Source organism: Pteropus medius, unplaced genomic scaffold, assembly GCF_902729225.1.
Source record: "Pteropus medius unplaced genomic scaffold, Ma_sr-lr_union100, whole genome shotgun sequence".
Lineage (NCBI taxonomy): Eukaryota > Metazoa > Chordata > Mammalia > Chiroptera > Pteropodidae > Pteropus > Pteropus medius.
Window position 1 is genome coordinate 2,933,031 of NW_024342469.1, and position 24,791 is coordinate 2,957,821.

At 50.1% G+C, this 24,791-nt stretch overlaps 1 protein-coding gene and 1 long non-coding RNA gene across 2 annotated transcripts in view; both read right to left on the reverse strand.

Moving 5' to 3' along the window:
• Positions 1-243: 243 nt before the first annotated feature.
• ATXN10 (ataxin 10) overlaps positions 244-24,791 on the reverse strand; it is a 136,967-nt gene continuing 112,419 nt past the window's right edge. Inside the window, exons 11-12 of the mRNA XM_039863191.1 lie at positions 1,018-1,205; positions 244-546 (exon numbers count right to left, since the gene is read on the reverse strand). Coding sequence (XP_039719125.1) covers positions 544-546; positions 1,018-1,205 — 191 coding nt within the window. The 3' untranslated portion in view covers positions 244-543. The remainder of the gene's footprint in view (positions 547-1,017; positions 1,206-24,791) is intronic.
• The window catches only part of LOC120602879 (uncharacterized), a 28,202-nt gene continuing 4,623 nt past the window's right edge, over positions 1,213-24,791 (reverse strand). The window contains exons 2-3 of the long non-coding RNA XR_005652889.1: positions 2,873-2,925; positions 1,213-2,053 (exon numbers count right to left, since the gene is read on the reverse strand). This is a non-coding gene — a long non-coding RNA (uncharacterized LOC120602879). The remainder of the gene's footprint in view (positions 2,054-2,872; positions 2,926-24,791) is intronic.

Consider the following 24,791-nt stretch of genomic DNA (forward strand, 5'->3'; position numbering starts at 1 on the left):
CTATTCTTCCGCATCTCTCGAATTAATTAACTGGAAACGAGTCTTGTCAATGTTTTGGAAAGGCAGAAGGGGTGAAGAGATTGCTAGAATTAATCACAGCGAGAAACTACTTTGGCCGCCGGCCAGAGTTCAGAAAACCCAACGCGATGAGGAAAAGACAAGGAACGAGGCTGATTCGCCATCTGAAGGAACAAATGGGACCCCGGCAAGCGTCGAAGTCTTTGCCAAAGAAGGGACGGGCGCTCCACAAGAAGAGTTTATTATCTGCTGCCACAGGAAGTACAGTATGTGACTTAAATGCACATCGTATCCATGGGGACAAAGCTAATCAGACAACTACATTTTAAAGCAAAGAAACAACAGAACACTCATGTACTTTTACTTTGAAGCTTAAACACATTTAACTCTATCACCAAAAAGATTCACGAGTTTCTAAACTTGTACTTAAGAAATCTTTAAACGCTCGCAATTTCACGTACTGCCGAAGATGAAAAATCCATGAAACAGGCCCCCCAAATTCAGGTATTTATATGGAGCGTTGATTCACTAAAAAGAAAAAAGAAACAAAATTGCAGATATAACACAGTTACAAGAATCATCACAGAAAAAAAAATAGAGAATTTTCATCAGTGATCAGAAATAAGTGAAATCTGACACGACCCGTTCAATATTATATAAGGAGTTCTCTGTTCTTTTCACTGTAGTCAATATGAGCTATACTTTGAAGAAAATCTAATTCCTGTGAGAAACTTTTGGACCACGTAACAATTTTGATATTCTTTTTCTATTTCTCGTCCTAGAATGAGTTTGATATTTTAACTCTTTTAAGAAAATGGCAGCATGAAGCCTGAGAAAAAAATTCTTGGCAAGTCAACGTGGGGCCTTCTTTGCCATTTTAGAAGGCAAAATGCTCCCATCTGCATTCGCGAGAAGGAACCTCGTCACGTTCAAGCTACTGGGGAAGCGGGAAATGCTTCCCACGAGCAGAGAGGGACACGGCTCACCCCGCATACTCACCGGCTGAGGGGCATCACGAATAGATTTCAGAATCAGCTTGTCGCCCCTCTTTTCAACTTCGAAACCCATTTTTTTAAGGAGGGATGCGTCGACCAGCCCCTGCTCCTCCATGTTGGCAATCAAATCCTGGTTTTGGGTATTGTCTTCTGTCAGGTTTCGGATGGTGTACACCACCCACTGGGTCATAACTGGAAGCAAAGTTAAGGAACGTGCTGACACTCTCTCCCGTTCCAGAAACTCCCGTGAGCACCGTCAGAGAGGACAGCGCAGCGGCCCTGCAAATCCAGACGCGGCAGGTTTTTCCTGAGAATGTGCTATGAACACGTATCCGAAGCAGGAAACACTTACAATGATATAGCACACATGTGTGTCTGAGCGTGTGTGCGGTGCAGCCCCTGCCCAGAGGCAGGCGCTCCATCGGGATGCGTGAACGAGGAAGCGGAGGCTGGGAGCGGCCCCTCGCGAAGTGTATGGACGCCAGCGTGCGTGCACGACGCACGCGCAAGCACACGCTTGCGCTCCTGAGTCACTAGGGAAAGAATAAGAGCATCGGAGACTGAGTCGCAAAGATGCCAGGTGAGAATAGGACACGAAAATCATCTCATGTCAAAAGAGCCTAGTTACAGTGTCCTGTGAGTCACCATGGAATTTCCCTTGTTCCTTATTCTAAAGATGACGCTACAAAGCCTTAAAGGACCTGCTGGGTTTAGTCCGCACACTCGGGCTCCCCAGAACGCACCTCGCCCTCACGGCCTCGGCCCTGATTCTAGATGTTCCGCACATCGTCCTTCACAGCAGACAGAAGACAACTCACGAAGAGGAGGATATCGGCGCTATTTATGGAGGCCTTCAATCTAGTTACCGGAGGCTGTGAGAACGCCGGGAAGGCACTAAACTGGTGCTCTACAGTGTTCTGTGTCAGACTACGCCAACGGCTGCAAGGACCCCAGTCTGGTGTTGGATCTAGGGATATGTAAGAGACACCACGAATGGGGTCCTGGCACCCCCTGTTGGTCCACAGGCAGCAGCAAAGCGCCTAGGGAGGAAGCAACACTTTTTCCAATGACGAGAGGCGTCCCTGACTCATCGGGGGGAAGGTGGCGGGAAAAATAAGCCCTGTCCCGATTATCAGGTGTTTCTCATGCTGGCATCTGATGCCAGAACTGGGGCATCTGTGTCCGCAGAAGGTATCGGGCCCTCTAGCCAAAGAGTCGACGCCTCGGACCCTGTCCTGGTGCCCAGCACGGCGGTGAGGCCGCTACCCACACACCTTTGCGACGCAGGAAGCTGCAGAGAAAGGCTTCACTATGCATAAAGCCTGTGGCTCCTTCTCACAGTGTTTGGGAAAGAAAGTGAATCAAAGTTTTTCTAGTTCAATAATCTCAAAGGAAGACAGTAAAAGATGAGCCTGTGCCTAACGTCAGGCAAAGGCAACGTAGAAAACACGAGCAGTTTCACGTCCGGGGTGTGTTTTCTGCGGTTTTAAAGGCTGCTGCTCCATCTTTGCCCCTCCGGGACACTCACGCTGGTCCCCATTCTGACAAGGCCTTGCTGGCTCCCCGAGGTGGGCGGGGGCCTCACCCTTGATCGCAGCCTTGGCCCCACACCAGCCCTGGCTGCCACTCCTGCCTCTCCCAGCTCCTCCAGGACGGGGCTGTGGGCCGTCGCAAAGAGGACCAGCGAATGCTTGAGCGACCCGCTGGTCTTTGGGGTGTAACACCAAAACCACCGGTGGGTAAATGACTAACCCTCTCCAGATGGAACAGAAGAGGAACCGCTGGTGCCCGGCTGACGCGGACTCTATGTGATTAGCCGTCCCCCTTGGGTGGGGAAAAGCTTTTATTTGACCATTTACCTGTCATCCTTTCATGACTAAGCTCAGGTCCTTCATGAGGCGCTATTTCTTTTCTGGAAACGGAATGCCTACCAATAATACTCAAATGCGTGAAGCCTAAATTTGATTTTCTCCCTCTTCTACCATCACTAACCCCCACCCTGTGCCAGTATAAGAATGAAAATGATGACCCTGGGTGACAAAAACTCCCACGATATTGACGAATCTCTGAACAAAGCATCACTTGCTGTAACTGATTTTTCACCCAGGAGGATGTCACCATTCATCTCTTCACTTTCTGTAGGAAAAGAGAGGCAGCAATCGCGAGAACTGACCGAAGGAGCAAACGTTTGAGGGACGAATTTAGGTAAGGAAATGCACATAAGATGGGAGAGTCCTGGTCAGTGTAATTCTCGACTGCGGGGCGGAAGCAAAGCCCTCCTTTCTGAAGCTCCCTGGTTACTCGCTCAGCAAGGCCGAAAGCAGGAAACGGGGTCCGCACCCTAGTGGGAGCTCCTGGCAGCTGCAGGGCCGTGTGGCTCGTGAATCTGAGAATCCAACGCCAGCCTCGTCACTGCCAGCTGCAGGTGCAAAGCGTCTCTGGAGGAAGGAGCCATCACCCAGAGCTTCGGATCACCGTGTGACCACAGACAGGCAGCACGGCCCCGCCCACCTCTCTTGCACCTTAGGCTCCAGCAACATCGCAATGCTGGGTGCCGCCTGTCTCGCCACCTGTGGGTCCCTGACCTGGGACGGGTGGTGCTTCATCCTCGTCTGCCCTTCCTTTCTCAGACTCAGCTAAGCGCCGCCGCCCCCTGGAGGCCTTCCCTCACTGTCCTGGCTGTCCTCAGATGCCAGCTTAAATTAGGCATGCCTGTTTGTTTCCAAAGCATCCTGTCTCAGCCCTCGTCGCCTGCAGGCCCCTGCTCAGGGGTCTGGGGGCTACTCAGGGGCAAGAGCCACACCTGATCGATCTTTGCTTCCCCAGCATCCAGCCCGACTTCGGGCACGAAGCGGTTACTGGTCTGTGCATTGACGTGACGTAAGCTATGATTCGGCTCACACTTCTTTCTGTCTGCCCTGCCACCCGGCGAACTCCTGATGAGCAAGTCTGATTCACCTCTCTGTCCTCTGAGCCAAGCACCGTGCTGGGAAATGTTGGCTGGACGTCTGGACGAGTGAACGCTATCACCCATTCACCACGGGGTGGGGCCGTGGTGGCGCGGCAGTGACCCACACAGGCTGGCCTTTTCCTCCTGGTTCTCCGTGTGGTTTCCTGACTCAGGGCTTTACGGGGTTGACAGATTAGATGAAAGTAAACCCATAGAAATGCAACCCAGGCGAGGAAGCTGAACTGTGTAAATAAAAGGCCCACGACAACAAAACCCCCGGAGAAGCCCCCGTGAAGGGATGAAAGGGCGGATTTAATCACGTCCATCTGGGGCGGCAGCTACCGCACTGTGTTCGAAGCATCTCGCCCTTGCAGGGTTTGGGAGCTCGTTTCTGCAGACACACACCATCCCTGTGCGACATACAGGAAAGGAGGGGCACGGGAGGGAACGAGATCCACGAAGATCCCCCGACGATGAGCCCCGCGTGCGCCCAGCGAGGGCACCGAGGGCGCCGCTCGCAGCTGGGCCAGCACGACTTCAGACACGAAACCTCACGGTCAAGACTTCAGGAGGAGCGGACTCCTGGCGTGGCGGCCAAGCGGACGACCTAACAGAAGCATTAAAGCCCAGAGCAGAAGCGGCATCCTGTTCCTCTTCCAAAATGGCTCTTCAAAGGACAAAAAGATGTGCGAGCAGGGGGAGCGGGAGGAGCTGGGAGCCGTGTGGACACAGGACCGCATCGGAGCCCACTCCTTTTCAGTACCTCAAAAATCGGAAATAGCAAATCAACAACAGCAGAACCCCGACACTTGCCACTGCAACGTGTAGATCACATTCTTATGTTACAAGTGGAACCCATCCGATTTCCTCTTTAAGGAGGACGTCACTAAGTGAGAACACTGCGTGCCGCGACACACTCTCCCTGGGCAGACGTGACTCCATCCGAGCCCCAGCATTGCGGGGTTTGCGTGGTCTATGTACAAATTAAACCCCACACGAAAGTCCTCTAATTTCCTCCTCCTTCAAGTGAGAACACTTTACCACGACTGCCTAGGGTGTCGACTTCCTCGTAATTTAAAAAGCGCTTTGCTATTCCTTTCATAAAATCTGAGCTGAAAAGAGAGACGCTGTGGCGAATGCACGAGGCTGGCTCATGAATATGCATGACCTTCCTTGCTGGTGCGCCGTGAAAGGCTGAGAGCCTGGGCAGCCCGCAGACCCAGGCAGCCTGAAGTGTCACAAGGGAGATTAAAGCGCGTCCAGTTAATATTCACATGGCCCCCTTGTTTCCTCTCAAAAAAGAGACAGAAAGAAAGAGTGGGGGAGAATATGAAACATCTTCTAACGTCCCTAATCCTACCAACACTCGAAGTACTTTCGTGTCTGCTCGGCTTCAGAAAGCGCTTCTAACGTTTCCATAACTACTACAAACAGGAGGCCTGGGTTGTCCGTCACAAAACTGCCTTGAAAGAAGCCTGCCACCAGCGCTGGAGTGAGGACGCGGCAGGGCTGGCCGGCGCGTCAACAGAGTACTCTGGGGTCACGGGCCGCAAAGATGACAGTGGCGACAGCACCCGGAGACCGCTGTGCCTGGAAGGTGAAGGTGGGAGGCTGCCCGTGGGACTCGGAGACTGAGGGTCCGCGCACGTGAGGTGACGAGAGGTTAGCAGAGCAGAGACGTGTAGGCTGGACGACAGCACGATACAGAAAAAGTCACGACCGGGATGGTACTAACGCGCAGAGTTGTGTGCCAAATTCACTTTTACAGTCAGGCGAATTAAAACACTAAAATTGGAACTGTGTGACGAGAAAGGTTCCATCTGACTACGAAAGGCAACCTTGTTCGGCTTCCAGAATCATGGTAAAGGCCCGTAGGTTACTAGGACTCGGCTCTCGCGATGACAGGGACTTTGTTCTGGTCCTTGTGTGCTATCTGTGTGTGCAGAAGACTGCTAAGAATGGGCTGGCAAATGGGGGCCCGTGTTTTTGTATGGCTGCAAGTTAAAAAGTTTTTGTATTTTTTAACGGTTGGAAAAAATCAAAAGAACAACACTAATCTGTGACAGATAAAAATTATTTGAAACTCAAATGTCAGTATCCAATAATAAAGTTTTATCAGCACACAGCCACGCTCATGCACTTACTTATGCCTCGTCTGTGGCTGTTTCATGCTGAGCAGCTGAGCCAGGGGGTTGGGACAGAGACAGGACAGGTGCCAAAGCCAACACTACTTACTAAATTTCAACCTTGAAGTTGGCCAATCTCTGGTATAGAACATGGAAGGCACCGATAAACATCTGTTGATTAGATAAATGAGCTTTTAAAAGTACTGTCACTGAAAAACTTAATATTATTTAAATTAAAACAATTGAAATGTGTTACAAGATTCTACTGACTTTTCAGCATATGTGCACACGCTATCTACGAATGTTTTATGTATCTATAGGTGTGTAATGTATCTGTCTAATACATATGTATACAACACACATATGTATCATCTGTAACAGCTACATTCGTTTTGCTTCTAAGGTGGATTCTGATTTTTAGACAAGCCCATTTACGGCAAGGAGTTTAGGTACTGCCGAACTTTCCAGAGCACACTCCTGAGCAGGGCGCAGAGCACACGTGATAAAGCTGCTCTAAGGACAGGGCACCACCAGGCGAGCCTACTCCGTCAGGCTTCCGCAAAACCGTGTGATTACCTGCCACGTCACAGCGAGGATGCTTCGCAGCTCCATAGCTAAACTGATACCTCCCCGGACAATGGCAGGACCACGCACCTTTCCATGATGCGAAGCAGATCAGTGTTTAAATGGTTCTTACAACGCTTTACATTGCTAAAAATCAAAATTCCTCCAGATATGCCAGTTTCTATCAGCCGAAGAGGAAAAAAGCACGGGGCGGGCGTGGCTAGGCTGACTTGTCTTCCTGCTGTCTCCCGGGGGACCCTGTTCTCTGACCCCGTCTGCAGGAGTCCTAAACAATCCGAGGGAAAAAAAAGGCATTTCCTCCACTGCTGCCCAGGGTCTCCTGCTGGGGCAGGGGAGACCTGGCCACGCCACAGGGGACATCAGAGTGAAGACGGAGACAGAGCGGATCTCACAAGGTGGAGGGGAGGGGAGCACCAGTGGGCGCTGCGGGGCGGGCGGGAAATGCGGGGACCTGGGCACGGAAGGCGGCGGGGGTGGGGTGGGGGGACAAGCGCGCGGCCCTCCAGAGGGGGCTGCCCACGCCCGCCCCCCGCCCGCCCCATGCGCGGCTCCTGCCAGGTCGCGCTCCGGTCGCAGACGCTGCGGTGCCTTTCACCGCCACGTGCACTGCACTTCCCTTCGCCCGCTGTCGCCGTCCACGCTCCACCCTCGCCGTCCGCCTACGCTCTTCTCGTCCACAAACTCGAGTGGACGTCTGTGCTGTGCCGCGTCCAGCCAGGGTCTCCCTGCGTGACGCTGGGAACCAGCGTGGGTTCCGTGACCACCACAAACCGCCGTTTGGCTCCCTCTTCCTTCTCCAAATTGTTGGTCTATCTGGCATCTAACTTCCCCGTGTTTCTGTGTTTAAATACGAGGGAGCATCTGTGGTTCACGTGTTTCGGCGTTGTGCTGATACGTATCTTTTAGGTTTTGTCGTCTATCTACAGCATTTATAAATAAATATTTGTGTACCCTCTAATTTTCCAATTAACAGTTAATCGCTAATACTGAGAGTGGTAAAAAATAACAGAAGAGGACGAGGGAACAAATAATTGCCAGATTTGTGAATTATAGGTCACGATCTGAAAAGTATAAATTAATTCTTGTGTTTCTTACGTGCTACGAGGAGCAAAGAGTTACAGTCTTGATTGAGGGAGAAAGTCACCTCAGAAACACCGTTCCTTTGAAAGCAGAGCCCACTTGTCTGGCCCTGAAATCCCCAGGGAACCGGACATCAAAGGAAGTGGTATGAAGGGCCTGCAAAACACGGCCGAATCCTGACAGAACTACGTCACCAAGGCCTGTGCGTGACCCCGGGCAGCACCTTCCTGAGGCCCCCGAAACAAAGGCCACAGTCTGGGTGCACACGGCCTCCTTTCCCTACGGCGACCCTTCACAGGGACAGGGCGCTCGGCACCACGGGCCTCCCCTCCCCCCGCTCACCGGGCCCCACCACCTCGGCCTCAGCACACAGGAGGGACCCCGAACCCCGTTCTCCGTCTGGACCCCTCCGGGCTAGGAGCACAGCGTCCTTTCCAAGGCCCAGACACATAAAGCACACGGCGGGACAGGCCGCTGCTGTCGCCTGCACTAACTAGCAAGCCTGTCGGCTGGGCCGTGAAGTAACTAACAGAAGAGGACGCCCCACTCCCTGCTCGGACACGGCCACCACGTGCACGACACACTCCGAAAGCCGTGGCCTCGGCCTGCAGGTGCCCTCACGTCCGCGGGGTCTGCTGGTGAAGGATCCGACAGCACTGAACTAATTTTGTGCACTGTATGTTCTGGAATCGTTTTGCTGACCACTTGAAAGCACAGCGTGGTAGGAAGCAGTCACAGCCTGGCATCTGTGTCACAGGACAGGTTTCAGGATCAGAAACAACCAATACCACTTCTAACTGAAACCACACTAAAGGGCTTCGGGGCCACGAAGTAGTTCCATTTGTACCGGGGCAGCACGCCAATGTCACTTCTGAGTCGCTAGGCGAGCCGCTGCGTCTAACATTCGGCCGAGTGCCTGGCACTCAGCAGCAGCTCGGTCAGCGGTGCGGGCGGCCCCTCCAGGGCCCGCCACGCTGCTGTGCCCTCCCGGCCACCCGCCCTCTCTCGTGCCACTTCTCTGTCTCGTCGCTGCGTAATTCTGACTCCCGCTACACGGCGTGCTCTCACCTGCATGCTGGGCGAGTGCCCCCTGGGGCCTGGTTCTGCCTGCTTGTATGGAGGCGCAGCACCCCCAACCCTCCCATCGGCTCTGGGCTGCGAGTGAGGTGTTGCTTAGTAAACGCACGCAGACCCCAGTGTTAAACAGCATCGGCCTTCATGCTGCAGTTAGAACCATCAGGGACAGGCGCCCCGGACGCGACAAAAGACACTTCCAAAGACAACGGCGCTGCCCAGTGCCTCGTCCACACCCAGAGTCACGCCCAGATGGCAGCGGGAGAGCGGGTGACGGAACCTGAGATCTCAGGGTGCTGACAGAGGCGTTCGTGGACAGAGGCCCGTGGAAGCGGAGCAGACACCAGGAGGCTGGAGGCCCCTTCTGCCAGCTGAGAGGGCGCTCGCACAGCACGCTGCACTCCCTGGGGTAAGGGAGTTATGGGATAGGCTGGCTGAATGAACGTCTATTCATGGAGCACAGGCTGCCTTCGACGCAAGCAACGCTTTGCAAGAATTTAACACTCTCACACATAAGCCGAGGCTGTCATTTTATCTGCATGAAACAGTGACAGTAATAATTCAATGAAGACAATCGCGGCAGCTCTGACACCCCCAAGACCCACGGTATGGGTCGGGGGCTGTTCCAGGCCCTCACAGAAGGCATTCAATCCTCACAAGCACACTGTGCAATAGCCACTATAATCCTCATCCTGCTAATGAGAACACTAGGACACAGGAGGCTAATGACACGTCCAGGGTTACAAACTTGAAGTGGCCGAGCCAGCAGGTGGACCCGGGCTCCAGCAACACCCTCGAAAGCACTCGGCCACACCGCCCCGGGTACTCGTCGGGGGCCACAGTGACGAGGAGGGGCCTCTGTAGGAGGGCAGCGTTCTTCCCGCTGAGTCTGAGTGCAAGCTTTTCGACTACGCCCACAGATCAATGATAGAAACAGGTTTCATGATACCTAGAATAGGGTCCCTTTCTCTTCAAAGAAATCCCAGTGCATAAAATGAGCTCGCAAACACCAGTCAGAGTGAACCAGCTCTGCCAACGCATTTGGAAACAGATCAACAGCTCAAAATGATATTAACGTTTGAGGCAGAAAAAGAAAGTAACCCCGCCTCAGTTACAGAAGGTGAGCCTCGGTCCCCTGCTACTGGATTTCCGGATGAACACAGCAGCAGAGGTCAGCGCAGTGCCGACACACGCAGACTTAACCGAGGCTGCGGCGTGGAGCCTCTGGCGGGATTCAGACTAGACAGACAGCAGGCCCCAGGGTCAGGGAGCCTGCTCACTCTGCATGTGCTAGGCGCCTAAGCATGTGTTAACACCATCCTGAGTCAAATTTGTCACTAGTCACGTGGGGAAGTTCCACTCTGCGGGTCAGCCACGGCCATGCTGGCCTGCCTCTCCCCACCAGCCCCAGCCCCCACCCCACCCTCCCTAGCAGTTCCTAGGGCTCACCAGTCAAGGGCGGGTGGGCCTGCAGGCTCGGGCAGGCACAGACAGAGGACAGGTGTGCTTCCCAAGGAGTCTATGCTGCAAAGTCAAGACAGGAGGGTGGCAGTTCCCATGTGCGTTGTCTGCTTCTGTTTCTACTCTCTCAGGTGAGCTGAGTGCTGAGTGCAGCCCTCTAATATTTGCTTTTCCTCAGTAAGGGAGCAGCATTGCCGAATCCATTTTAAAGTCAAGACAACCTTCAGCAGGAGTCTGTAACATGCAAATAACTCTGACATTAACTGGAAATAAATACCAACGATACTTTGGGCTATTTAAAAGCCAAGTTGGTCACAATAGTGACACTGAGTTCTAAAGCTCTTTCTTCACTCGTCTCTTAAAACTTCTGAAGTACTGAGTATCTCGTTGGGGTGTGTGAGTGGTGGGGGGGAATGTTATTCAATTATAGAAACCTAATACTTGAACAACTTTTCCCTCCTCTCTATAAACAGGATGCTTCTCAATTCTCGTACTGATATTACAGCAAGGGATTTAGATATAAACGGAAACGCAAACTGCTCATCAAAGATCCGAACGTCTTGCAAGAATTTCATGATGTTGTGTTCACGCGTCTGACAAATATGAAGGCATCACGCTCAACACCATGGACACGATAATCAACAGGACAGTCGGTGGCACCGACATTCCAGAGAGGACGCGGGCACTAAACCAAACCCCAAACCAGGTGGGGTGAGCGGATGAGGCGCAGCCGCAGGAGGACAGTGCACTGGACAAGGGGGGCTGGAGGCCTCTCTGAGGAGGTGACAGTGAGCAAGACCCAAAGGATGGACACGCCAGGCACCTGGCGAGCTGGGAAAGGCGAGAGCAGGCGGCAGAGCAGACCGCGCAGAAGCTGAGCCCAGAGGTGATGACGGAAAACGCGTGCAGAGGGCGACGGGAAGCGAGGCGGGGGGAAGCGGGGGCCGATCCGTCGGGCATTTCAGGTGCATTTTATTCTAGTCCAGTGAGGACCCGCTGAAAGGCTGAAGTAGGAAAATCAAAAGCTCTCTTCGACGGCTGAGGGGAGGTGGTGTGGAGGGAGGCAGGGGAGGAACTGGAGAGCAACCAGGAGCCCCCACGGCGAGAAAGGTTCTAGCAGAGAACACACCTGGACTCGAATCCTGGCTCTGCCATTTTAGAAGCAGGATGACTCTGGGTAACTTCTATAGCCTCACCAAGTAAACCTGGACAGGTCGCACGTGAGGACAGCAGGAGGGGACATCTGTCATGTGCCTTGCCCAGCACCTGACGCACAACACGCAGCACACCTGTGGGCCATGGGAGCTGCCCAGCTCCAGCCTGGGGCCCCGGGGAGGCTAAGGGGCACCATGCTCCCATCGGGCAGGTGGCCTGACTTCCCTTTGCCTCAGTTTCCTCGTCCATACAGTCGGGGGAGGCAAAATGATTTCCCGATATGCCAACAGACAGCACAGGACGGAGATTAAATTCTTAGGCCATGGGGTTGGCACATCCAGGTTCTACCTGCCATTCCTGACGCCTACCAGCCTGTGGTCTGAGCCCACTACTAAACTTTTCTGTCTCTAATCCCAATCTTTTGCAAAATGGGGATAACAGCAGTATCGATCTCACAGTAACACAAAGTTTAAATAAAATCACAATGCCTCGCATGGAAGAGGCACTCAGTAAATGTCAGCTATTTTTGTTATAACAACACAGATCTGTCGTTGTTGTCACTGTTACGGGTATTCATCCCGAGGTCAATAAAGGTGGGGTACAGATTTTGGGCATCACAGAAAAATCTAGGTCATTTAATGTCAATAAAAGCCCGACTATTCAGTTATTACACCGGTCGGCCCCCGAGCCGCCGCCACTCCACCCAGGGACGTGGGAGCTAATTTAGTGCACCTCCCGAGTCACTTTCTCAGCCAGCTTCTGATGCCACATACAGATTTCGTTAAACACCGTTTCTTAAAGTTTCTTCATGCTCCCTTTACCAACCTCTACCAAAAGGATGGAAAGTAAAGGCAACCACTACGGAAGGAGGAAGGAGCAGAGACGCTGTGCGTGCTACGCTCACGTGTTTACTCAGTAAGTACCAACTAAATGCCTGTGATACCCAAAGTCCGGATGCCGCAGAGGTCCTGAACTTCCAGGGAACAAACAGGCCATTACGAACTGTCACAACAGCTACAGTACTAAACGACAGGACAAGAGGAAACAATAAACTGGGATCATGGAAGACTTCTCCCAATAAGTAACAGTTAAATCAAGTGGAAAGAATACGCAGGCGCTGGCCAGCGTACATGACAGGACGCCGGGCAGAGGAACAGTATGTGCGAGTCTGGTACGATGAGCTTGGGGCGCCAAAGGAAGGAGAGGGAGGCCAGAGCGGGGAAGGCCTAGGAAGATGTGCCCCCTGCTCCAGCCAGCACTCACGACACGCCATGACGAGGAGCAGAGAGGGAAATCAGATGTGGTTTGCCCTCAGGGAACTCACAATCAAGTACGGGTGGCATGCCCAACTGAGGACAGGTCACGAGCTCCTGGGGGGACAGCAGAAAGGCGTCCTGAGGGTGAGGTCATGGCTCCTTCCCCTGGGGCAGCTGAGTGCCTGTCCTTAGGCCCAGCACTGTGCCTGCTCCCACCTGCCTGCAGGCTCCGCAAGAACAGTGTCTCCTCCTTGGTCAGCAGTGTACCCCAGCAGCCAGAACAGTGCCCGCCACACAACAAGGCTGACACTCAAGAAAATACCTGCCGAACGGACGAACGAAAGTAATAATACAGACACCGCTGAACCCAGCAACACAGGAAAAGGACAACGTATGAAACGCTGGTTAACACTGGACATTTGTCCTACCCGATCGACATGACAGCCACGATGATTAGGACAGCGCAGGCAATACTCCGAACACAGACTAGAGAGCCAAAAACAGCATCGTGCCCACAGGACAATGATCTATGACAAGGTGGCCCTGCAGAGCCAAGGGTGAGAGGACGTCTTTTCAACTCTGGGACAACTGCATAACCACAGGGGAAACGTAAAGACCGAGCCCCCACTGCTCACCACAAACGAGGATTAACTTCTGACAGATGACAGGTCTAAACGGGAAAGGTGGAACTATAAGGCTTAGATGAAAACAGAGAAGAATATTCTTATATCCTCAGGGTCTTTGGTAAGACACAAAAGCCACCAACCATAGAGGGAAGAAAAATTCATCAAACCACCAGAGAAGTCAGGAGAGAGTGTGGCTGCAGGGACCGGCACTGGGTGAGAAGGGGCCCGAGGGGCACGAGGGGACCGTTGTGCACTGTCGCCTGGGAGACGGGCACGAGGGCCGAGGCACTACTTACGACTTTGCGTTTTACTAGGTATAAGTTACGTCTCGATTACAAAAAGATGCCATGAAGAAAACGAAAAGCAAAATAAGCCCCATACATAAATAAAGAATTGATATCCTGAACATAAAAAATTCCTATAAATCAATTTAAAGAGAGAAAACATAAATATAAGCACAAAAATAAAAAATTAAAAAAATCAGACAGCTTCTTCATGACACAGGAAAACCAAAAGGTCAAGAAACACAAAAATGTGCTTATTACTAATTAGGAAAATAAAAATTATATCACAACAACATCAGAAAGGCAAAATGTAAAAGTCCAGCTACATTAAGTGTTGCAAGAATGTAGGGAATTCTCACACACTGCCGAAGGGAGTATAATTTTGAAGCTTAGCATCATCTAGAACAAAGCTGAAGATACATAAGCCGCAAAAATCCCATACCTAGGACAAAAACCTCATGCTCGTGTGCCAGGATACACACACCGTACAAAAATGTTCATAGCGGCAGTAATCCTAACAGCCCCAAAGCCGAAATAAACCAAGTGCCCACCAACAGGTAAGGAATGAATGAATGTTAAGTTTTCTTGACACATTATACAGCCAACTACGTGCAATGATTTGGCTGACTCGCAGTTACGATTTTGAATGACAATGACAAACAATGCAAGCCACGATTCCACTTATAGAAATTTCGAAATGGCCAACCCAAAGCACAGCGTGTGGGAATGCAGACACAGGGCAGGTGGTGCCCGGCCGAGTCAGGCTCGTGGGCAGCTGGATGGGAAGGGGTTCAGGGAAGCCTGGCTGTGTTTTCTGCCTTGGCCAGGGTGTTGGTTACACACGTCTGCTTTATAATTATTTGCAAACAGTACATATGTAATACACTCTTTACTTTTTGGTTGCTATGTGTTATTTCAAAAAAACTTTGAGAAATCACGATCGCGACAGAACTAAGACGAAGTGTGGGCTGGTTTGCCAAATGCTGTTCACATTCCAGCAACGAGACAGTGCTAAGAAATACTGTCCCCTGACACCTCAAAACACCTGGCGAACTACAGGGCCCAGGATGTGCAGCCATGCCCAGCCCGGGCCTCTGTCTGACTGCGCCGGCCTTTCCTGCTCGAGATCCTGCTGGTTTTTTCTGGTGCTAGAGCTGCACTAGTTTCTGAAAGCGGTTTAGGAGAGAAAAACAGCAGAAGTTTTGACTCTGACACATTTTGGTTTCTCTCCAAAATTGGGAAACTGCTTTGACTTTTTACGGGCTTTTCCGACCCTGACCCGGAAGGTGCTGCTCTCCGTGTGTTTCTGACAAAGTCGTCATTCTGTGAGCCCATGTGAGAGTGTAAAATTAAGCCATTAACCGAACACGCAGACAAGAATCTTTTGTAAAAGCAGGGCATGCCGCAGTCATGTGAAAGCTCAAGGACTGGGGGGGCGGGGGGGGTGTCCCCGCTGCAGAATCGCCACCCACCTCCGACTTCTGCTCGTGCCCCGCTTCTGCCCACCAGCGAGGCTTCTTCACGGCCCGGGCCTGTTTTCTGCTGCACTCACTCAACCCTGAAGAGCAGGTCTGTCCATTCTCCAAACGGCCTTTGCCGGCAGCTCAGAGAAACCAAGTGACATCGCGGGTGGGGTGGCTGGGGCTCACCAGCCACAGGGCAAGGCCTGCTGCGCTGGGGTCAAGTCTGTCTCCACAAGGATAAGTGTGCAGAGGGCAGGGTGTCTGAAAGCCGGCTTAATTTTAATATTTTCTGTGACCGTCAACAAGCAAAGGCTGACGTGGATCCACAACACCATGACAAGAAAGCCCGCAGCACTGCAGGCTTGCCTTTCCCCCGCACCCCGCGTCTCTCCCAAGGTCCTCAGCGTCGAGTCGTGTCATGAGACACCAACTCGGGCGACGTGCGGTCAGGGTTAGGGTCCCACGACTCCCGCCCCCCCAGCCTGAGGGGACTCGTGTGCATATTTCCCACCAGTCTGTGGGCAGGGCTGGCCTCCCTTTGCTGGTGGCTCCGGGCCATGAAATGACCAAGCGCCTGCTCACTGAGCTGCCTCCTTCACAGACTCACACACTCACCCAGTAGGGCTGTTTTCTGTTTTTTGTTTTTTTTTAAATCTGTTGGTTCTAGAAAAAATAAGTGATACAGAGAATGCAATCCATCCTGCTAAGAATGATCTCAAAACAAAACAGCCGGGAGTCACTATTTAACTGTGCTGAGACGCTGTGACACACCGATGTTTTGGCCAGACCCTTCTGTCACTGCTGAATTTGACTACGGTCATTTTAGGCTCAAATACTGACATTAGTCAGGGTGACCTGGAACAGGTCTCTCCATGCTAAACTCTGGCAACTCAATCTCTCAAGGGTCTTACAAAACATACACTCTGTGTGGCCATTGTGTTTAAGTATAGCGACTTCAAAAAGTTACTTATTAACATCCTAAACATATCCCAAAGTCACCACTCTTTTAATAAAGAAAGCAAATGCAAAAAAAAAAAACCCCCCAAAAACCCAACAACAACAACAAAAACCTGGCAAATAATCAATTGTGAGAAAATACATACACCCTAAGAACACGATCAAGCGCAGACTGTGTGCCAGGAACCACGCAGGTGCTTTCTGCCAGGCGGTCACCGCCCGCTCTAAATGCATCAACTTGTCCGCAGGCAAGCCTCCACCTAGGGGACCGCCGTGATTATGAATTGCCAAAGGGGCCTACATCAAAGATGACACGCCGAGTGACGCAGCTTGGTGATGCCCTTTGGGGACAGAGGTGAGGTATAATCACCAAGCACTAAAAGGGATTCCCTGTGACTGGTAAACTGCGCTGAACGTGCTTTCGAGGGACCAACAGCGCTCCGTGCGGACAAAGCTCCGGACCCAAGGCGGCCAGCCCAGCCCGCAAGAGGCCGCCTTTCGGGGACACTCAGCCACGTGACTTTTAGGCTGATGTTTCAGACGGGACTTTATGGTCTAGTCTATTATGTCAGATATAAATTTCTGAAACACAAAATCAAGGTTATAAAAGCTCGCTCTGTCCTAAGCTGGGAGGTGTGCAGAACGCCTGTGACGTAGAAACACACTGCTGGAAAATGGTTCTGAAAAGCCAGCACGGCTGACCTGGGGCAGCACGGGTGTGAGCGCGCGGGTCCGCGGACACATGGATGTCTTCCAATAAAACCACGTGTACCTTCTCTTCCTGATAATTTTCTCCGTAACATTTTTTTTCCTGACTTTATTGTAAAAATATAATATATAATACATACGACGTATGAAATGTGTTAATTGACTGTTTATTCTGGTCAACAGCAGGCTATTAGTTTTGGGGGAGTCAAAGTTATATGTGGATTTTTGACTGCATGGGGAAAAACACCCCGAACTTGTGTTGTTCGCGGGTCAACTCTATTTGGTACAGACGATGGAATGGAATTCAGTGCTAAAAAGAAATGAGCTGTCAAGCCATGAGGAAACATGGAGGAACCTTACATGCATGTTACTAAGTGAGAGAGGCCAGTCTGAAAAGGCCACACATTGTGTGATTCCACATCTATGACATTCTGGAAAAGGCAAAACTATGGAGTCGGTGAAAAGACCAGTGTTTGTGGGCGGAGGATGAGCAGGCGGAACTCGGGGGGTTTTTAGGGCACTGAAACTACTGTGTGGCGTGATAACGTGGATACACGTCATTACACATTTGTCCGAACCCACAGAAGGCACAACACCAAGAGTGAATCCTTGGACTGTGGACCCTGGGTGACAAAGATGTGTCAGTGCAGGTTCATGAACTGAAACAAGTGTACCCTCTGGTGGGGATGTTGATAATGGGGGAGCCTGGGTGTGTGGGGGTCAGGAGGCCTCTGGGAAACTTCTGTACTGTCCTCTCAATTTTGTTGTAAACATAAAACTGCTCTAAAAAAGTAAAGTATTAAAATTTTTTTCCCTAAAAATCAGAAGAAAAAACAATGATCAAAACAATAGACAAATATTTCATGTAGTTTCTAAATTAAAAGTGCTTCCTTGGGCTAGCAAACTCACAACGGCCATGGAAGACTATTAAGGAGGAATCACTTAGGCAAGTGCATAGTCGTAATTTGTTTTCCCAGCGACATCTCTCCCCCGAAGTCACACTGCCAGACAGCATGCATTAACCAGCTACGAGGAGCGGGTCCTTAAGAACGAGAATTCACGGCAATAAATGTATCCATAAAGTTCTGTTTTTGGTTTCAAACGAATTTTACAGGGTGGCCCTCGAAACATAAATAGCAACCACTGAGAAGTGAAATGAAGATACCATGGTGTCGTCTCAAAGCCGGGTAGCTTGAGTGACAGACAGGAAGGCTGAGGAATCAGCTTCCAAGGCCATGTCCACACTATTTCCAGTGTGAGGGCCATCGTCCCCGGTGTCCGCCCAGCCTGACACTGAGGGAGGGCAAGGGTGAAGCGGCCACCAGCAGACCACATGGTTCGCTGGGCACCTGGCCTCGAAGTGAGAGGGAGCCTCGAGCTGCCTGGCTCTTAGTGCGTCCTGCCGAGGGGCAGGGAGGGGGCTGCGCGAGCCAGGCTGAGGCAGATGCGACCGAGGCCAGGCGGGCACGAGGGACATCAGCAGCGGCGTGAGGGCCCGGGGCGCTGTGCGTCGGTCTTCGGATGCGAAAGTCTCAACACGGTACAGACATTTTTAAGTTCTGGCCTCCATGACTTTAGAGACCAGAACGACAATGAGAAGCACACGACCAAAGGCCCAGTGGACACAACTTGAGGGAGTACACCTTGAGGTATTTGTCTCATTTCAAAAGTTTGATTATTTTCCTGAACACCTGAACAAGGAAACGAGTTCACTTTTGTGAAAGCCTCACTCATTACATCCGACTCCCTCGGCGGCTGGGCTTCAGGCCCCGGGAAGCAGCTGCTAGGACACCATAAAGGCTTTGTACTTCAGGCTGACTTTCCTCCTTCATTTTGAATGGGTCTGTTTCGATGACGATTCCGCCTGCATCACGCCCTCTTCGTGTGTGTGTGAGTGGGGGGCTTGGTGGTGGTGTTACACTCTTGCTGGCCATGGAGCGGCTGCAGTGTATCGCGTCCCCCAGCCCCACACTCGACTCACTTCACACAGGGTCCCAGGGAGGCCTCCACTAAGCTGTGAAGTGTGCGTGGGGTGTGTGTGCACTCGTGTGCTTTGGCTGAGGGAAGGTTTGGCTTGCACATCTTCGATCGTACTAGAGGAGGGGTATGAGAATCAACGAGAGGATCTAAAGAACCAAATTCAATCGTTGGGAGGCCAACCCCAAAACTCATCTTTTTTAAGCAAAACATCACTAAAAAGTTTTCTAGTTTTTAATTAATAATCAGCACAACGATCTAACAAATGATCAGTGAATGTTTCTCGGCCGTTCAGTACTAGCGACAGAGATCGACAGAGGTGTCGTCCTGGACTCCAGGGCAGAAACGCCTGATTTCAGCACCAAGATCTCGTAGCCGTTCACCGCGTCTACCGGCAGGACGGGCGACGGCAGAGGCTGAGGGCGGGAGCGTGTCGCTCTGTGGCTCCAGCTCCAGCACCTCTGGGGCGGAACCTCGCTGCCGACGGTTCACGAACAGTGAAGGGGATCACGGAAGAATCCCAAGAGAAGGCACACACGACTAAGTCCCATCGGAGAGGAGGAAGGAGTGGGAGACGGAGGAGGAAGCGGTTTTCCACGAAGGCTGCCGTTTCAGGGCTCCGGCATCTATCCTGATTACTATCCCAGGTCACAACGGAACAGTACGTGGGGACGACGTGCTAGATGCTCAAATGGTTTAACTTAAGACTTTCTAGACAACACAGCTAAATATTCACATGTCCCCCAAGAAAGTCACTTGGGAGGAACACTGAGGGGGCGCATGAAGCAGCCACATGGAGGTCTGGACACTAGAATCAGGACCAAGGCACACATGCCTTCGGGTCAGACAACCTGGGCTTGCACCCTGGCCTTCTGGAGTTCCTCTTTTATAAAGCACTGTGTCTTTTGTCTATTTAAAAAAAAAATTATCTTTTCCTTGTGCTTTTGTAGGAATCCTTTATGTATTACGGGTCTGAGGCCTCTGTCAGATGTATGTAACGCAATTATCTTTTCAGTTTTTCCTCTTATAATTAGTGCTTTTCAGTTATAATATTTGTCTTGTTTAAGAAACCTCTGCCCACCCCAATATAATAACCGTACTCTCCTATGGTTCCTTCTAGAAGCTCTTCTGTTTCACCTTTCGCATTGAGGTCGACGATTCATCTTGAATTCATTAACATGTGTGACTGGTTTGAGGCGGGGGTGGTGGCTTTTTCCCATTATGGACACCAAACTGGGTGAACACTATTGATGGAAAAAGAACATCGTTTTCTCGCTGAACTGCAGTGGGGCCTAGGTCGTACGTGCGTGATTCTGCTTCTGGATTCTTCACTCTGATTTGTGGTGCGATGATCATCACCTGAGTCCTACCACGGCCTTAGAGGGCGGTCACAGACGAAAACTGACCTCGCTCCTCAGGGTTGGTTAGCAGCTGTGAAGGGCATCTGCGCGTAATCGATTGCCCATTTGTTGAGAAACTGCACACTGGGCACTTGGCAAACACGATGACGTTTTATATTCATCGCATCCCTGTGGGGTAGGTCCCATTTTATAGACAAAGAAGCTAAGTTCAGTGCGGTGCTTAGAACTTAAGAAGTGGCAGAATGTGGGTCTGCCTGGCCCGAGACTGACTCTCCGTGCACTGTGCCGTACTCCCTCGGCCACGGACTACTGGGGCAAATGCTGTCCGCTCATCAGTCCTCTGAACGTCACACTTCTGTATGCAAGGAAACTTTAAAAGAGGTCTTTCAACCCCCCCCCAAAAAAGGGGGGGGAGAGAAAAGAAAAAAAAAGAAAAACCCCACTTGCACTCTCATTCTACCCCTACCCCCTCCCCTCCAATAAAAACATTAAAAAACCCACATCAAGGATAACTGATCAAAACACAGATCAAAAAAGAATGAAAGAAAAACATTTCAAATAAAGTTCAGCTGTTTCTATTTGGGAACAACAACAACAAAAATCCCACTTGCCACAATAAACTGACAAATAAGAAATTGACTCTGTGGTAGCGGAGCTGGAATTTTCCGATGGCATCGGCTACTATGTCATTACTGCGGCTGATCCACAAGAGAGCGGGTGAGCGAACAGCTGGGCCTGGCCGGGCTTGTGTCACCAAAACAGCGGCAGCCAGGAGGGTCCTTCAGAGCCAGCCACCGCTCTGAGATGACGTTTGTTCCTGGAACTGGAAATCCCCGCTGGCCTCCAGAACGAACATCCGAGAAATGGGAGAGTAAGCTTCCTTCTCGCCCTGTCCCTGGCCTGGGGCGCTTCGGCTCTACTTTACTCTGATACGACAACCCGAAGTTCTTAAACCCCAAGCGTGGCCAAGGAAACAGCCGTCTTGCACGGGGTCCTGACCGCGTGGGAACCAGGACTGTTGTCCAAAGGCAATGCCGGCCCTCGCCCCAACCCAGGCGGGCGGTATGGACACGGCTAGTTGATCCACGGTGACCAAAGAATAGAGGTCTTTTAATTAATTAATATTTAACAGCAGCACTGTTTCTAGTCTAAGCATATCCAAAATATCTATTTTTTTTTTTTTACCACAAAATACTGAAATTAAAAGTTCAATAAAAGCTTGGCTGGTGTTCATTAGTAGAGGTTAAACCAAACAAATCTGAGACTATCATTGCCAAACTGAGCTTGATTGATTCACAAATGAATCAAAGAGCTCACGGGAGAAATTTCTCTTGTGCTCAGGACTCTCCCCAGCAAAACATACACACGCACACACGTGTTTCACCAAGCTCTGTGAGCCCATTTACTCGTTCATTCTTTTACTCAACAGCAACGGCACCACCGACTGACCCCCGGTTTCTGACTCGAGCGGCCGGATGGAGACATTCGCCCATCTATTGAGAAAGTGGGGGCAGTTTTGCGGGCAGAGAGTAACAGCTGAACTCTGGACACACCGGGTTTGGATACACGTCTGACACTCAGAAAGAGAGCTCTGTCGAGGGGTGAGGTTTAGGGCTTGTTAAGATCTTACATCACTTCTTGCCGGGATGATCACAACAGCCTCCCTACACGATTCCCTGTCGTTCCGGGGGCCCAGAAGAATGTCTGGGACGCAAAAGGTATGCAGGAAACGGTGAACGAGTAACTGAACAAATGGGTGGGACTCCCCGGGAGCACTCCGATGCTGGGGAGTCGTGGAGAAGCAGCAGCAAAAATGGGGACTAAGGGAGGAGCTGGAAACCGAAAGAAGGTACCATTGTGAAAGCCGAGGAAAAAGCAGCACGTGAAGGAGGAAGTGACCGATTCTGCTGAACGGGGTTTTCATATGTCGAGAACTGCGCAACAGCCACCGATGTGGGCGATACGGGGGTGACTGGTGACAATAAGTGTATGATGAAGCTTATAAACGCATTCCTCTATCTACACTCCCTTTTGAAGCCCCATTGGATAGTTTTTTAAAAAGCACAAACCCACAAGGACAAAGAGAATTTCAGAAGCCCAAAGGCAAACAGACGAGAAGTAACACACAGGGCTGTGGCTTATGGCCATGTGAGGGCTCTCGCAACTAAGTCAGCAAATCCAAGAGAGCCAACCCTAAGCCGGCGATGAGAAAAACAAACAATCACCTCGCAGGCTCCCCTAAAGCTCGGTGTTGATGAGTACACGTGCCTCTGTAATATGAGGGAAAGGCATCAATTAAAGAAGAAGGGTTGTTTGCAAATTTTAAAAAGCAGGTGAACTCCCAGTTCTCCCCTCTATCTGAACAGAAGATTCATTAATTCAACAAAAAGGGTAAAAAAGAGACCCCCTGGCATGGAGGACACCAGATACTGCTAAGGGTGCGGACACCACGCTGGCAATCGTGGAACTGAGTAGAGGCGCACAGACTGAAGTGCTGAGCGCCTGCGGCCATCCCACCAGAATGCTGGCATCGGGGTACACTCTCCAGCGGGAGATCAGAAAAGCAGAGGTGAAAGAAAAATGTTTTCATACAAACTCAATTAGTTCCCCAATGGGGCCAATTTAGAGAGAATTCTAAAAGAGGACGAGGTAGAAGGAACAGAATCCCAGACGGTGGACAGAGACGTAAGGAGGGTGGAGGGCTGGGAAAGCAGCAAATATGTGGACAGAGCTAAATGAACAGACTTCATAAAACAATAATATTTTATGGGGTTTCAGAAATAGAATTAAAACATACAACAGCAGCAGCATAAAAGCTGAAAAGTGCTAAAGGTGCTGTAGGACCTGGGAAGAGGGTGAAGGTTTGAGAAACAGTCAACAGTGCTTAGTTCAGAATGCATGTTGTAATTTCCTAGGGGATTACTACCAAAATGGAAAAAATAATAAAGAACTTTTAAAGTAGAAAAAGACAGAAAATGAACTATAGAAAGCAAAAAAGAAAGATAAAATAGGAAAGACGAATAGATGGGCTTAAGTATAAATAGATCAGTAATTACGTTAAATATAAATGGGCTAAATCCAATAGCTAAAAGACAAAGACTGTCAAACCAGATTAAAAGAAAACCCCCATTATATGCTGTTTATAAAGACACCTCAAATGCAGAAAGGTTGACGATAAAAGGAATGAAGAGTTATACCATGGAAATATCAGCCAAAAGCAAGCTAGGGTAGCTACATTAACATTAGGCAAAAAAGACTTCAAGGCAAAAAGCATTTTTAGTGATAAAGAGGATCATTTTATAACAACATGGACACAGCTCAAGATCTACTGTAAACCTTTATCCAGTAACATTGCCTCAAAACATATAAAAAACAGATTTATACAACTAAAAGGAAAAATAGACAAATATATAATCATAGACTGATATCCTTAAATCTCTTTCTCTGTAACTGATAAAGCAAAGTGGACGAAAATATCAGTAGAAATCTAAGTTTTACAGACTTGGCTTAGTGTGTGTGCGCGTGTGTGTGTTTGTGTGTGCGCGCATGTGTGTGTGCTAGACCGCACTACTGGGAGAACAGACGTGCTTTTCAAGCACACAAAGAACATCTGCAAAAAACTGCCCAACACTGGGTCATAAAGCAAGTCTCGATAAATTTCATAGGGCAGAGAACATCAAGTATGTGATCTCTGATCGTAATGCATTTATACTAAAACGCAGTCTCCAAAAGGTAACTAGAAAATTGCTATTTGTTTGGAAATTAAGAACTGGATTTCTAAATAATCCATGGGTCAAAAAAGAAACCATAATAGAAATCAGAAAACACTTTAAACGAATGGTAACAAAAATAATACATGCCATGGAGCTATAAAAGTACATAGAAAAGAATAAAAGCTAAAAATTAATAATCTTAAATAAATAGATATACCATGTTTGTGGGGTGGAAGACTCAGTATTGTTTAGATGTCAGTTCTCGTCAAAATGATTTTAGTTGATGCAATTTCAATGAATAACTCAATATGTGGGGGTTTTAAATTGTTCTTGGTGGTGGTGAGTTCATATCTGAGTGAGCATATGTATGCACATGCATGTGCACATTAGTATACATACGTGTGTGTAGAATTTGGCAAGCTGGTTCTAAAACTTTTATGCAAAAACAGAAATGACCGAAAATAGCCAGGATAGTCTTAAAAAAGAAGAGACTTACTCAACTAACATGAAGACGTGCTGGAAGGTGACAGTACTGAAGACTACGGTCCTGGTGCAAGGACAGAGAGATCCACTGAGAAGGAAACGGAGGCCGACGACGGACCTGCGCCCGTGTGGATGTTTCACTTGACAAAGGTGGCGCCACAGTGGACAGTGCGTGTTCTTTTCAATAACTACGTGAGGACAACTGAGTGTCCACGTGGAGAAAGACAGAAATAAGGCCCCTACCTCACGCTGCACACAAGGGGCAGCGTCAGGTGAATTACACACCTAACGCAAAGGACTGCAGGGCATTCGGAATATGGATCATCACTACGATCTGAGCACAGGAAAATAATTCTTTAACAAGATACACATCCAAACCACTAACCATAAAGGAAAAGTGACAAATTTGACGAAAACTGAAGAACTGTTAATCAAAAGAACTACAGAGAGTGACGCGTTAAGTCACAGAACAGAAGAAAAAAAGTATCGGCTACACATGTAGCTGACAACTTCTACCTA